The 15,005-nt window shown below is 41.8% G+C and overlaps 1 protein-coding gene across 2 annotated transcripts in view; it reads left to right on the top strand.

The window, feature by feature from the left end:
* The first annotated feature begins 4,785 nt into the window (after positions 1–4,785).
* Positions 4,786–15,005, top strand: part of HELLS (helicase, lymphoid specific) — a 54,385-nt gene continuing 44,165 nt past the window's right edge. For both annotated transcript variants that reach the window (XM_017979145.4, XM_002756453.7), the window contains exons 1-3: positions 4,786–4,920; positions 5,342–5,463; positions 12,968–13,090. In XM_017979145.4, the coding sequence (XP_017834634.2) occupies positions 4,890–4,920; positions 5,342–5,463; positions 12,968–13,090 (276 nt within the window). In that variant the 5' untranslated portion in view covers positions 4,786–4,889. The remainder of the gene's footprint in view (positions 4,921–5,341; positions 5,464–12,967; positions 13,091–15,005) is intronic.

Here is a 15,005-nt window from a genome sequence, read left to right on the forward strand (position 1 = left end):
TAGATTACGTTTTATTATCTTTTTAACAGTGTAAATCAGCTGAGCATTGTGGCTCACACCTGTAATCCCAGCACTTTGGGAGACTGAGGTGGGTGGATCACTTGAGGTCAGGAGTTCCAGACCAGCCTGACCAACATAGTGAAAACCTGTCCCTACTAAAAATACGAAAACTAGCAGGATGTGATGGTGGGCACCTGTAATCCCAGTTACTCTGGAGGCTGAGGCAGGAGAATCACTTGAACCCAGGAGGCGGAGGTTGCAGTGAGCCAAGATTGCACACACTGCACTCCAGCTTGGGTGACAGAGCAAGACTCCATCTCAAAAAAAAAAAAAAAAAAGTGTAAATCAATTCCTGTCATTTCTTTGCTCAAGATTCTCTAATGGCATTCCTCATAATTAAAATTCATGCTCTTTATTCTGGTCTGCATGGTCCTAATTTATCTGGTCACTGCCCAACTTTCCAATTTCAGCTACAATTTATAAACACTCTGCGTAGACACAGTGGACTTAATGCCGTTTTTCAATTTGTTAGCCTTCTATCCACCTGAGGCCTTTCTTCCCTCAGAATTGTTTTTTATCTAGGTCTTTGTATGGCTTATACTTTATATCACTGCTTAAGTTCACTTTTTCAGAAGACTTTAAACATCTATCCACTATTCTCATGATCTTACGCTGCTTCATATTTCTTTATAGTTTCTATTACATATCACCAACTGACATTGTTTTATAGTGCTGTCTATTGTTTCCACTACAGTATAAACTCTGAGGTCAGAAACATTGTCTTATTTACTACCGAAATGCTAGTACTCAAAATAGTGCATGGCACTACCCTACAGTAGATATGGATGATTGAATTGTTTTTATTTTGGTCCATTCCTCACTGAACTTACCTTTTAATTTAAAATTTTTTTCTATTATAGATACTATTTTTGGTTCACTCAGAAACTTAAAACATGTAAAGGTTGGGTAGAAGAGAATGAACTAGTGAAAGTCAGGAATAGGAATATCAAGAGAATGTGGGGTCAGAAAAGACAACGGACAAGACCGTTTCCATAAAGGAGTCATTAACAGTGTAACGTTGCAATGAGGTTGAAATAAGAACTGAGAGAAGTCAATTAAACTTGGCAACGTGGAAGTCATTAAACCTTAGTGCGCTACTTTGGCGTATGCTGACTCTTGCAATCAGAGGGTTGAAGAATCAGTGTGAGGCAAGGAATTAAACATTGCTAGTGTAGATAATTATAAAAATAAGCTTTAAAGGGAAGAGAGAACTGATAATGGTTGGTAGGGAAAAAGGAGGTTCCAGCTGGGTGCAGTGGCTCGCACCTATAATCCCAGCTACTTGGAGGCTGAGGTGGGAGGATCCCTTGAGTTCAGAAATTAAAGGTTACCGTGAGCTATGATGATACCACTGCACTCCAGCCTGGGTGACAGAGTGAGATTTTCTCTCTTAAAAAGAGGGAATAATGATTTCTAATCTAAAATAATTTCTGAATAGGCAGCAGGGACTTGGATCCAAAACACAAGATGAGAGAGTGATAAAGGTATTCAGGATGCAGATGGGTTTGCAAATTTGATGTTGGTAAGCTGAAAGGGGATTTCTGTCTTGTAGCTATTATTTCCTTTGTGAGATAGGCCAGAAGTGGGGCCATCTACTGTAACAAGAGAGAGCCGGGGTTTTGTTTTGTTTTGACTTCTATGATTGGTTGGATGGTTATACCATTAGTGTGAAAAGGATTCTATAAGAGGAAGACATTTTGTGTGCGTAGGGAAAAGTGACTTGTACTATCTTCCTTAGAAGAAAATCCCCAGTGCCTCATCTGGAGGGTCTACCTCTGACTTTTTGTTCCACTCCCCCTTGCCGATTTGGCTTCAGTCATACTGGCCTTCTCTCTGATCCTCAAACACGACCAAGTGTATTCCTGCTTTACTCTCTGTACCCGTGTAGTTTCTGCTTGGATTGCTCTTCCCCCAGGCTGGCTAGCTTCTTGGCATTTGGTTCTCTGCTTAAGTGTTTGTCACTTCTTCAGACACCTGATTACCAATCTAAAATTCTCCCTTTTCACCCCAACTCCTGGAATGTGAGTTCCATATCAACAGGGACTTAGTCTGTCTAGTTCATTGCTATACAGCTCCTATAATAGTTTCTGGCATCCAGGAGGCATTTTAATTTTAGTTTTAATTTTTGTGGGTACATAGTAGGTATATATATTGATGGGTACATGAGGTGTTTTGATACAGGCATACACTGTGAAATAAACACATCATGGAAAATGGGATATCCATCCCTTCAAGCATCTATCCTTTGAGTTACAAACCATCCAGTTATACTCCTTATCTAAAAATGTACAATTAAGTTTTTATTGACTATAGTAACCCTGTTATACAATCAATAGTAGTTCTTATCCATTCTTTCTAATCCGGAGGCATTAAAAAAAAAACAACAAAGAAGAAAACAAAGTAAATGTAGGCCCTTAAATAAAAGTAATAAACAAGAGTTTTCACAGCCACTTTGAAGGGAGAGTTTGCACGACGGCAAAGACGTGCCAGGAAATGCACCAACGCACTTTTATTAGCAAGTGTGGGGCCAGATGTTAGTTGAGATGTCTGTTCTTTGAGAATCAGATGAGATTTTATTGAACTCCATCTCATTTGTATTTGGACAAATTCATTCCCTCTCCCCCCTCCCCCCTCCTCCCCCCCCACCTTCTCGCCTATAGAGCAGAAGATGCAAAGAACAGTTTCTAGAGAAAAAATGAATGGAGGAATGATTTGAGGAGGTGGGCCACAATTTAATTTGTATTAGTCCATTTTCACGCTCCTAATAAAGACATACCCAAGACTGGGTAGTGTATAAAGAAAAAGAGGTTTAAGGGACGCGCAGTTCCATGTGGCTGGGAAGGCCTCACAATCATGGCAGAAGGCAGAAGAGGAAAAACACGTCTTATGTGGTGGCAGGCAAGAGAGAGAATGAGAACCAAGTGAAAGGGGTTTCCCTTTATAAAACTATCTGTTCTCAGCAGGCAAGAGAGAGAATGAGAACCAAGTGAAAGGGGTTTCCCTTTATAAAACTATCTGTTCTCAGCAGGCAAGAGAGAGAATGAGAACCAAGTGAAAGGGGTTTCCCTTTATAAAACTATCTGTTCTCAGCAGGCAAGAGAGAGAATAAGAACCAAGTGAAAGGGGTTTCCCTTTATAAAACTATCTGTTCTCAGTCTTGTGAGACTTAACTACTACAAGAACAGTATGGAGGCAACTGCCCCCATGATTCAATTATCTTTCACTGGGTCCCTCCCACAACATGTGGGAATTATGGAAGCTGCAATTCAAGATGAGATTTGGGTGGGGACACAGCCAAACCATATCAGAATTCAAAAGAACAAAGAAAGATTTTTCAATGTATTAGGCAAAAACCCCATAAAAAGCAGTGTTTCAAAAGTCAAAGGGTAAGAAATTTTGGAGGTTGATGAAGGTCAAGAATCTTAAGTAGAGGGAGGGTGCGTACAGTGGCTCATGCCTGTAATTTCATACTCTGGCATGCCTTTAATTTCATACTTTGGGAGGTCAGTGTCGCCCCAGCTGGAGTGCAGTGAAGCAATCTCGGCTCACCACAACCTCTGCCAACTGGGTTCAAGCGATTCTCTGGCTTCAGACTCTAGAGTAGCTGGGATTACAGGTGCCTGCAACCACGCCCAGTTAATTTTTTTAAATTGCATTTTAGGTTTTGGGGTACAATTTTTGTATTTTTAGTATAGATGGGGGGTTTCACCATCTTGACCAGGCTAATCTTGAACTCGTGACCTCGTGATCCACCCATCTTGGCCTCCCAAAGTGCTGGGATTACAGGCGTGAGCCACTGCACCCGGCCGGTAAATTCTTAAATTTTGCAGACACAATCATACAAAGTTGTGAGAGTCAAAATGAAGGAAACAGGTGATTACATGACAGGTATATTTAATGCCATAAATCCCAAGAAATTAGAGGTGTGAAAGGGGGCCCTGGAGAGGGAGATAAAGGAAATAGCTGAAAAGGAATGCAAACAAGAAAAGGAGGAGTTGAAAGCTGAAATGAAAACCAGGAATAAGAAAAGCCCTGCTCCTTCCTTCAGTGCCCACTCAAATGAATGAATGCTGCTTGGTTCCCTGAATCTCCCCTTCTACTGGCCACTCTGCTTGGTCCATCATTGCTTTCAGCTCTCTCTTATCCCAAACGGCTTTCTTCAACCCAGTCATAATCTTCATTTCCTGTTTCTTTTCTCTCCAGTCCCACCGACATAAGAGCCCTCCTCTGGGCCATTTCGGGGGATTTTCACTGAAGGTGTGAGCCGCGTGCTGTCGGTGCGGCGTGCGGCGAGGCTGGCCCTATAGAAATGTTTCTGACATCCTCGTGCGGATACGCACAAGTCTCCACCTACAGGATCACGGGTTTGGGGTGCGCAATCACAGCAGCCAGCGTGGGAAGGCGCCGTATTATAACTGTAATTGCGTAGTTTGGAACCATCAGATCTGAGAGGAAACTGGGTCCTCCACAGCCGGCCGCCTAGCCCAGTGTCACAAGATAGTTACAGGTTGGGTTCGGCAGCAGAACCCAGTTTCCTCGAGACAGAGGTTTAAATAAAGCCTCACAGTGGCCGCAAGCCAGTCTTCACGAAAACAGCCAGCTGCGCCAAATCTCGCGCAGCGGGCCTGGAGGGCGGGAGGGGCTGGAGGGCGGGCGGGGAATTTAAGGTATCGCGAGATGACAGGATTTTCCCGCGAAGGAGAAGCGCGCTTTTTTCCCTGGCGCGGGATTTGGTGAGGAGGCTGGGCCGGGAGCTGCTGTGAGGTATTGGCGTGCGGCTTTGCAGGCTCTGAGAGGAGGGGACCCGGCTCCCGGGTGAGTGTCCAGGCATGCCGGCGGAACGGCCCGCGGACAGCGGCGGTGAGTGAGGGGAACCTTCTTTCGGGTGCGGGCGGCGGCGTGAGGGGCTGAGGTGGGCAAGCATGGAGGCTGCAGCGGAGCTTAGGGGAGGGAGCCGACCCTGTGCAGGGACTGAGGAGGAAGGGAGGGTAGGGAAACTGCAACGGTGAGTGGAGGACACCCCGGAATCGCACATATTAGCAAGCCGGAGAAGATTTCACACAGGACAGTTCATTTTCTGAGCATCCCGAGTTGTAAATTGGTCCAGGCAACTTGTAGACGTTGTGAAGACCTAGGGTGTCTGAGAGGTGATGCTGGCATCCCCTGCGTCTTCGGCTTTTGCTCCAGTGCATCTCGGGTGAGAGAAAGGCTGTTTAATGTTGGAGTTCAGTAGCTAGTAATTTTTTTTTAAACTGCAATTTGAAAGCCTTCTCCTCCTCAGGCTCACAAACTCCAGAAATGGCTGAACGATTAGACACTGCCGTGATTACCCCAGCCATGCTAGAAGAGGAAGAACAGCTCGAAGCTGCTGGACTAGAGAGGGAGCGGAAGATGCTGGAAAAGGTAATTTAGGCGTCAGGTTTTTCGTCCTGAAAGCCGGTGGTAACCTCGGCTTTAACCCGGAGTTGTGGTTTTTTTTTTCGCTTTCCTATTTCGTGGGCTTTCTCATAAACTTGAACGAACACAGCTTTGTTACTTGTCATTTTGTATGTCTGCAGATACTGCCTTTGAGAAGCCTTTCGCACGTGCTTTGGTGTGTTTCTGTGAGATGAAGTCTTGGTAGTCCCATCTCTTTTAAGTGATCATTTCATATTGCTTGTTTAGCCGTGAAAAGTCGAAGTCGATATTGAGTTTTTTCCTTCGTCGTCCTTATTTCCTTTAAAGATTACCTTAAATGTATGTCTGATGGCAAACACGAATCGCGAAAACCTGCAGAAGTAATGTACTAACTAGACTGAGGGCAGGAGAAGTTAGCATCAATCAAAGGCTGGGCTGGAACCCAAGTCTAATGATTACCTTTTAGTGTAGTGCTGTTTTCCACCCAAGTGATCAACTTGCTGTTTGTTTTCCTTTTGGATTCATGGCTTGTGTGTTGCTACATAAGATTCTTGAGCTAAAAATGTGGTGTACTTTTTCAATGACAAGTTGCTGTAGTTTTCTTGTGGAGAGTATTTTGTAGATAACTAAAAGCAGTTTTTAACCTGAAATATTCTTGTTTAAAGTTCCACCCTGCTGCTTGATTCATATGCAAGAAAAAGAATGATGGCTGACTCTTAATAGGTGGTTTTCTTGTGCTTTATTAATTTAATAAACTCTACCGACATTATGATAGAGGTTATTTTTTGATATCTCTATTTACAAATGAAGAAATGGAGGGAGAAGGGCACACAGTAAGTGTTGACGTCAAATTTGAACTTGGGCTGCCATCAGAAATTATGTCCTTATTAATATTGAATTAACTCATCATGATTATAAAACTGCTTAAGTTGGAAAATAATTCACCCCTAAAATAATGCACTCCCAAAAATAATGCAGCCCCAAAAGATAGAGGCTATTTTCTATCAACAGTAAGTTTTTTGTCAGCGTTGTTAATACTTCATGAACATTTATTATGAGGCATGCATCGTTTTGAATGCTTTGTATGCATTTACTCATCGAATCCTCAACTATTCTGTGAAGCAGATGCTCATTATTACTATTACTGCTATCAGACTTACTAGTTTAATTACTGGTAGAAACAATTGCTATTATTGAACTACACAACTAAATAGACTTTTTTAGATTTTACAGATGAGGAAACCGAGGCCCAGGGAAGTTGTTTGGGTACTACAGTAAGTAAATGGCAGAAAAGACATCCCACTGTAGGCCATGTAGTTCTAGAATGTACATTTTTTAACTACCATGGTATACTTTCACTCCAGTAATACTCGCTCTGTTATTACTGATGATCTCTGGTTGACTATAACCAGTTAAGGTAATACATTAACAAATTTTCTTTAAGTCACACCGATACGTTTTGCTTCAGGGTAGATGTGAATTAATAGAATTGGAAGGTCTGACTTGAACTACCTTTTCTCATTCTTTGAATTTTTATAGTACTTTAATACACAGAATTTACCATGATCAAATAAGTAATGCTAAATACTTCATATAACTTTTTGATTCTCATTTTGTTTCTTGAGGGTGCATCACTTCCTGTTTTTTTATAGGCTTTGCACCTGGTACGTAGTAGGCAATCAGTAAATGCTTATTGAATAGGTAACGATGATGAAATAGCATTTTATAATATACAAGATTATGTACATATAATAAATAAACTTATTAGGTATATAACAGGTGAATTGTAAAGTACAGATTTTGGGGCAAATGCCCAGAATGGAATCAACTGCAGAGGTCTACGAGGGATATGAAAATTTTGTCTTGAGTAATGTATCTTCAGTTTTATCTTGTTTCTTCATATACTCATGATGAGTGTTGGGTAGGGAAATGCATTTAAAGAAAGTTATGTCTGAGATATGACAAGAATACATTTTCAGAAGGCATTATTAGTTCAAGGGAAGAAATACTTCACATTTATAAAGATAAGTCAAATATGTAGTATTGCATTTATTTGCTGCTGAAAGAAACCAGGAGTCAAATGACCTGCTACTTTTAATGACATTTTTAAGTTTACGAACAAACATTTTGCAGTCAGTTGTGAATTTAATAGTTATGTATCATAGAAGCTAAAGAGTAATTTTTAATCTACGTTCAGTCCTTCCACTGAAAAAGTATATAGCTGTTTTCATGGCTGGGCGTGGTGGCTCACACTTGTAATCCCAACACTTTGGAAAGGCCGAGGTGGGTGGGTCACCTGAGGTCAGGAGTTTGAGACCAGTTTGGCCAACATGGTGAAACCCCGTCTCTACTGAAAATACAAAAATAGCCAGGCATGGTGGTGCATGCCTGTAGTCCCTGCATGCCAGGAGGCTGAGGCAGAAGAATTGCTTGAACCACTGAGATAGCACCACCGCACTCCAGCTTGGGTGAAACAACGAGGCTCCCATCTCAAAAAAAAAAAGTATATAGCTGTTTTCAATCATGTAAATGTGTATGTAATTGGCTAAAAAATTGGTGTTGTTCTGTGTTATTACATTGTCTTGTTATGTACAGATAAGGAAAGTTTTTGATTATTTTTTGCACTTGACCCTCCTAAAAAGTGATTGCCTAGGTGACACTGGAAAATTCTAAGAAATGTTTTCAGAGTCTCTTCTTGAGATTAACAAACAAGTCTTTGGGGGCCAAGGAATTCACTATGCAAAGGTAGAGATTCCTTTTCTTTTGGAAGAATTCAGTATTTATGGGCATGAATTTAGAACTACTTAAGAGAGAAAGACCTAGCTTAAGTTCCTTAATTAGAAGCATTTATTTGGTTTTAGGAAATCCTAAGGTCTTGAGGAGCCTAGAAAATGACTTTGACATTCATTTGCTACAGTTATTTTCTTTAACTTTTCACATGCATTTTCCTTTAAAAGAAGTCATTGTTAGTCTAGGAGGTTTGAGTACCGATAATGCCTGTGAAGTGGAGGGCAGGGGGAAAGGTTGGAGTCAGGAGATTTCTTGGAGAGGTGAAATGATCCTAATATGTGTAGGCTTCAATAGAACTCCTCCCATCCCCCCAATAAAAAATCTGAGATTGGTCTTGGGACAGAGAATGGGGTAGATAATGAGGAATTTCTACCCTCAGTGTCCATTGGCATACTCATGCGCTGTAGTTACCCAGAGTTGTTTCCTGTCAGGCACTTAGTGCTTTCAATAGATGAAGTTGCAATTTACCATAATATAATAATGAAATCGATAAATCAAGAAAAAAACAGTAATAGAAACATTTTGAAATACAGAAGGCCAGGTTTAAGGATTAATCACTTTTATGGTATTATTCTAATATTAATTGTATATTATTGTTCCATGATGGCATCTTAAAGGTTTAGTGATTTGTTGGTTTTTTTCTTTTTTGAGACGGAGTTTCGCTCTTGTTACCCAGGCTGGAGTGCAATGGTGCGATCTCGGCTCACTGCACCCTCCGCCTCCAGGGTTCAGGCAATTCTCCTGCCTCAGCCTCCTGAGTAGCTGGGATTACATGCGCGTGCCACCATGCCCAGCTAATTTTTTGTATTTTTAGTAGAGATGGGGTTTCACCATGTTGACCGGGATGGTCTCGATCTCTTGACCTCGTGATCCACCCGCCTCGGCCTCCCAGAGTGCTGGGATTACAGGCTTGAGCCACCGCGCCCTGCCTTGTTTTTTTTTTCTTTTTTTTAATTTTTTCCCAGGATTACCCAACAGGCAAGTATTTACTTATTTTAAAGATATGTGCTGGCCAGGTGCGGTACCTCATGCCTGTAATCCCAAAACTTTGGGAAGCCGAGGTGGGGCAGATCGCTTGAGCCCAGGAGTTAAGACTAGCCTGGGCAACATGGTGAAACCCCATCTCTACGAAAAATAAAAAAATTAGCCAGCATGGTGGCACGGCCTGTAGTCCTAGCTACTCAAGAGGCTGAGGCAGGAGGATCTTCGCTTGAGCCTGGGAGGCGCAGGTTGCATTGAGCCGAGATCTTATCGCTGCACTCCAGCCTAGGTGACAGATGATATATGGATTCTTAAATTTTTAAGTTTTAAAATTTAAGTTCAGTTAAAATAATGTGGGTTTAACTTAGATATAGTTGATACCTTAAATCCTCTACAGAATTAGCACTTTTCTTTTTTCTGAGATGGGGTCTCGCTCTGTCACCTAAGCTGGAGTCCAGTGGTAAGATCTCGGCTCAGTGCAGCCTGAGCCTCCTGGGCTCAAGCGAAGATCCTCCTGCCTCAGCCTCTTGAGAAGCTAGGACTGTAGGCATGTGCCACTGTGCCGGCTAATTTTTTTATTTTTCGTAGAGATGGGGTTTCACCATGTTGACCAGGCTGGTGTTAACTCCTGGGCTCAAGCTATCTGTCCCACCTCAGCTTCCCAAAGTTCTGGGATTACAGGCATGAGGCACCGCACCTGGCCAGCACATATTTTTTAAATAAGTAATACTTGCCTGGTGGTCCTGGGGCAAAAAAATTTTTTTCTGTAAAAAAAAAACAACCAATGAATCACAGTAGTATATTGGTTATAGTAAAAGAAGTGCTGTCCTAAAAGAACTTAAATTTGAGTTCAAGATGTTAACAATTGTCTGTTTAGGTGCGATTATGGGTGATTTATATATTTTTTTATTTTTCTGTAATACATTACTTTTCTTAGGTTCCTTCTTAGAATCTTACTGTTGCCACTGATTTTGTAATAGAAATATATTTTGAGACTGGTGCAGTGGCTCACGCCTGTAATCCCAGGACTTTGGGAGGCTGAGGTGGGTGGATTACGAGGTCAGGAGTTCAAGACTAGCCTGGCTAACATGGTCAAACCCTGTCTCTACTAAAAATACAAAAGATTAGCAGACGTGGTGGCGGGTGATTGTAATCCCAGCTCCTCAGGAGTCTGAGGCAGAGAACTGCTTGAATGATGGAGGTGGAGGTTGTAGAGCCGAGATCATGCCGCTGCACTCCAGCCTGGGCAACAAAGCGGGACTCCATCTCAAAAAAAAAAAAAGATACATTTTGAAAGAAAGCTATAGTGATGATGTAATATCTAGGAAAATATAAGCCAATATAAAATGATATCTTGGAGATACTGACAAGCTGGAGCAGCAAAACCACCCATGGGCTTGGGCATTATTTAGAGTGTAAAAATGAACTCATAGCCCCTATTTCAAACACGCTTTAAATTCTCAGCTACTTTCTTCTAAGTTTAAACCACCAATTACTGGGGAAAGGGACAGTTAGATTTTTTTGGTTGCCTTTGTTTTTGTGTTTTCATTGATATTTGTTGAAAAGTAGGGGAATTGGGTTAGTTGAAAAAGCAAAAATACTAAAAATCTACCCCTAAACTCTTCAAGTCAACAGTTTGTCTAGACTGTATAAAATTAAAGATAATGAACTACCTAATCTATAGAGGTCTTTTTAATTCCAAAGTTACTTAAGTGTGTTTCTTAATAATGTCGCTGAGGCCAGTGTTGCTTAATGCAGGAACTTCTACAGTAACTGGCAAAACTTAAGTTCTGCTCTCATTTATCTATCCTTCAGACAGCTCAGATCTCATCCATTTCCTGAAGTCTGACTTCTCCAATTGTTGCAGTAGATGTTTGTTGATTTACTAGGCTGGATTGATGTTACAGAATTGGTGATCTTGGTTGGGTGTGGTGGCGCATGCCTTTAATCCCAGTACTTTGGGAGGACATGGCAGACAAATGTCTTGAATTCAGGAGTTGAAGACCTGCTTGTGTAATATGGTGAAACTCCGTCTCTCTGAAAAAAAAAATACAAAAATTAACAGGGCGTGGTGGCCTCTGCCTGTAGTCCCAACTATTTGGGAGGCTGAGCTGTGAGGGTGGTTTGAGCATGGGATTTCAAGGCTGTAGTAACATACAATTGCACCACTGCACTCCAGCCTAGGCAAGAGCATGAGGCCCTGCCTTGAAAAAGGGGGAGATGGGGGTTCTGATCTTGGCTAGATATCTGTTTTGATTGTTAGGATGAATTGTATTGGTAGTATTTTCTAAAATGTGATATCCAAATAAACTTGTTGATTAATCTCGAATAGGGAGAGACTCTGAAAACTTTTCTTAGAGTTTTCCAGTGTTACCTAGGCAATCACTTTTTATGAGGGTCAAGTGCAAAAAATAATCAAAAATTTTCCTTATCTGTATGTAATAAGACAGTGTAATATAAAACAGAACCACAACATCAGTGTTTTAGCCAATTACACAGTTAATATTAAGATTGAAAACAGCTACTCATTGTATCACCAAGGCTCGGCTCACTGCAGCCTCCGCCTCCTGGGTTCAAGCATTTCTATTGCCTTGCCCTCCTGAGTAGCTGAGACTATAGGCATGCACCATCATGCCTGGCTAATTTTTGTATTTTTAGTAGAGATAGGGGTCTCACTATGTTGGTCAGGCTGGTCTCAAACATATGAGTTCAGGTGATCTACCGGCCTTGCTTCCCAAAGTGCTGGGATTATAGGTGTGAGCCACCGTGCCCGACCTCAGTTTTTAAATTCTAAAAATAGATGTCCTAATGTGGCCAGTGAGAGATTTTATTTTTGTAATTCTAATGTTCTTTCAAATAAAATGGTATGTAGAGATTTTCTTTTCTGACAACATTTGATTGTTTAAAAACTGAAATTTGGCTGGGCGAGTGGCTCACGCCTGTAATTTCAGCACTTCAGGAAGCCAAGGTGGGCAGATCACCTGAGGTCAGGAATTTGGGACCAGCCTGACCAACATGGTGAAACCCCTTTTTACTAAAAGTACAAAAAATTAGCTGGATGTGGTGGTGAGTGCTTGCTTTTTGAAAAAACAAAAACAAAAATCTTAATTTAATTTGAATTAAAATTTTCTACTTTTTAATTTCATATATGATTTGTTTTGTTTGTGTTTGAGACGGAGTCTTGCTCTCTCACTCAGGCTGGAATGCAGTGGCGTGATCTTGGCTCACTGCAACCTCTGCCCCCTGAGTTGAAGCAATTCTCCTGCCTCAGCCTCCCGGGTAGCTGAGATTACAGGCACATGCCACTACCGCCCAGCTAATTTTTGTGTTTTTAGTAGAGATGGGGTTTTATCACGTTGGCCAGGCTGGTCTTGAACTCCTAGCTTCAAGTGATCTGCCCACCTTGCCCTCTCAAAGTGGTGAGATTACAGGTGTGAACCACTGTGCTCGGCCTTCAAATGTTTTTTAATGGACCTTCTAACTCAGTAGATGCCAGAAATCAAAATCATGTGTTCAGTATTTGAAATTACAGTATTTTGATATTCAAACTACATCTATCAGATTGCCTGTTGAACCCAAGAACTGTTTTTTTTTTTTCAGTTATTCTAGTTTTTAATTTGAAAAAGTGTTAGTTTGGTTTGAAAAATGTTCTTTTAGCCATTTTTATTAAACTTTATGCCAAAAAAATTAATGTATGTCAGAAAGTATTAGTAATTATGGAAATTTTGTCTTTGGATAGGCTCGCATGTCTTGGGATAGAGAGTCAACTGAAATACGGTACCGTCGACTTCAACATTTGCTTGAAAAAAGCAATATCTACTCCAAATTTTTATTGACGAAAATGGAACAGCAACAATTAGAGGTATGTATATGTAACTGACTATACGTGAAGGCTTAAAAAAATTTTTTTTAAATAGCTTTATTGGCCAGGCGCAGTGGTTCATGCCTGTAATCCCAGCATTTTGGGAGCCCGAGGTGGGCGGACTACCTGAGGTTGGGAGTTCAAGACAAGCCTGACCAACATGGAGAAACCCTGTCTCTAGTTAAAAAAAACAAAATTAGCTAGGCATGGTTGCGCATGCCTGTAATCCCAGCTACTTGTGAGGCTGAGGTAGGTGAATCACTTGAACCCGAGAGGCAGAGGTTGCAGTGAGCTGAGATCACGCCGTTGTACTCTAGCCTAGACAACAAGAGCAAAACTCTGTCTCAAAGAAACAAACAAAAATAGTTTTATTGACGTGTACAGTATATACAATATTTTATTTTATTTTAGTTAATTAATTAATTTATTTTTTGAGACGGGAGTTTAGCTCTTGTTACCCAGGCTGGAGTGCAATGGCACGATCTCGGCTCACTGCATCCTCCGCCTCCAGGGTTCAGGCAATTCTCCTGCCTCAGCCTCCTGAGTAGCTGGGATTAGGCACACGCTACCATGCCCAGCTAATTTTTTGTATTTTTAGTAGAGATGGGGTTCACCATGTTGACCAGGATCGTCTCGATCTCTTGACCTCGGGATCCACCCACCTCAGCCTCCCAAAGTGCTGGGATTACAGGCGTGAGCCACCGCGCCCGACCCCATTTTATACAGTAAAATGTACAGATTCTAAGTTTACAGTTTGTTGAGTTTGACTAGTAACATATAGACCTGTGTAACCACCAGCACAATCAAGACACAGTGCATTTCCGTGAACTCCAAAAAGTTGTTTTGTGCTGGCAGTGATCCCCACAGCTGGTGTCCAGCAACCACTGATCTGTTTTATGTCACTATAGACCATTATTGTTTTACCCTAGAAAATTCTATAAATTAAATCATGGTATTGTGCTATTGTGAGCAAATAGTTGGTCTTCATTACCATTTCCTGGTATACAACTCTTGAAATCCCTGGAATCTTCGAAGTAATAGTGGCTTTATTAATGCTAACGATCGATGGCTTAGGTACTAGAAAACCTGGATTAGAGGGTTAGAATTTATCCTTACCCTCAATCTTGAGGAAAAGAAGAGAGACTAATCATCATGCCTATGTTATAAAGCCTTCATTAAAAACCCAGAAGGGCTGGGTGTGGCTCACACCTCTAACCTCAGCACTTTGGGAGGCCTCGGTAGGCAGATTGCTTGAGCCTGGAAGTTTGAGACCAGCCTGGACAACATGGCAAAATTCTGTCTATACCAAAAATAGAAAAATAAGCTAGGTGAGGTGGCATGTTCCTGTAGTCCCAGCTGCTTGGGAGGCTGAGGCAGGAGGATTGTTTGAGCCCAGGAGATTGAGGCTGCAGTGAACCATGATGGCACCACTGCACTCTAGTCTGGGTGACAGAGCAAGACCCTGTCTCAAAAATAAAGCAGGCTGGGTGCAGTGTCTCATGCCTGTAATCCCAGCACTTTGGGAGGCCAAGATGGGCGGATCACTTGAGCCCAGGAGTTCAACACCAGCCTGAGCAACATGGTGAAAACCCATCTCTGTCAAAAATATAAAAGTTAGCTGGGCATGGTGGTACGTGTCTGTCACCCTGGGGACTTGAGAGGCTGAGGCAGAAGGATCGCTTGAATGCAGGGGAATCACTTGAACTCAGGAGGTGGAGGTTGCAGTGAGCCGAGATCACAATACTGCACTGTAACCTGGGCAAGCAAGTGAGACTGTGTCTCAAAAATAAATAAAATAAATAAAAATAAAACAACCCAAAAGGACAGGGTTTGGAGAATTCCTGGAGAGCTGAACACATGGAGGTTCCTGGAGAGGGTGGTGCACCCAGAAAGGGCATGGAAGCCCTGCACTTCT

The sequence above is a fragment of the Callithrix jacchus genome, chromosome 12, assembly GCF_049354715.1.
Source record: "Callithrix jacchus isolate 240 chromosome 12, calJac240_pri, whole genome shotgun sequence".
In the NCBI taxonomy this organism is placed as follows: Eukaryota; Metazoa; Chordata; class Mammalia; order Primates; family Cebidae; genus Callithrix; species Callithrix jacchus.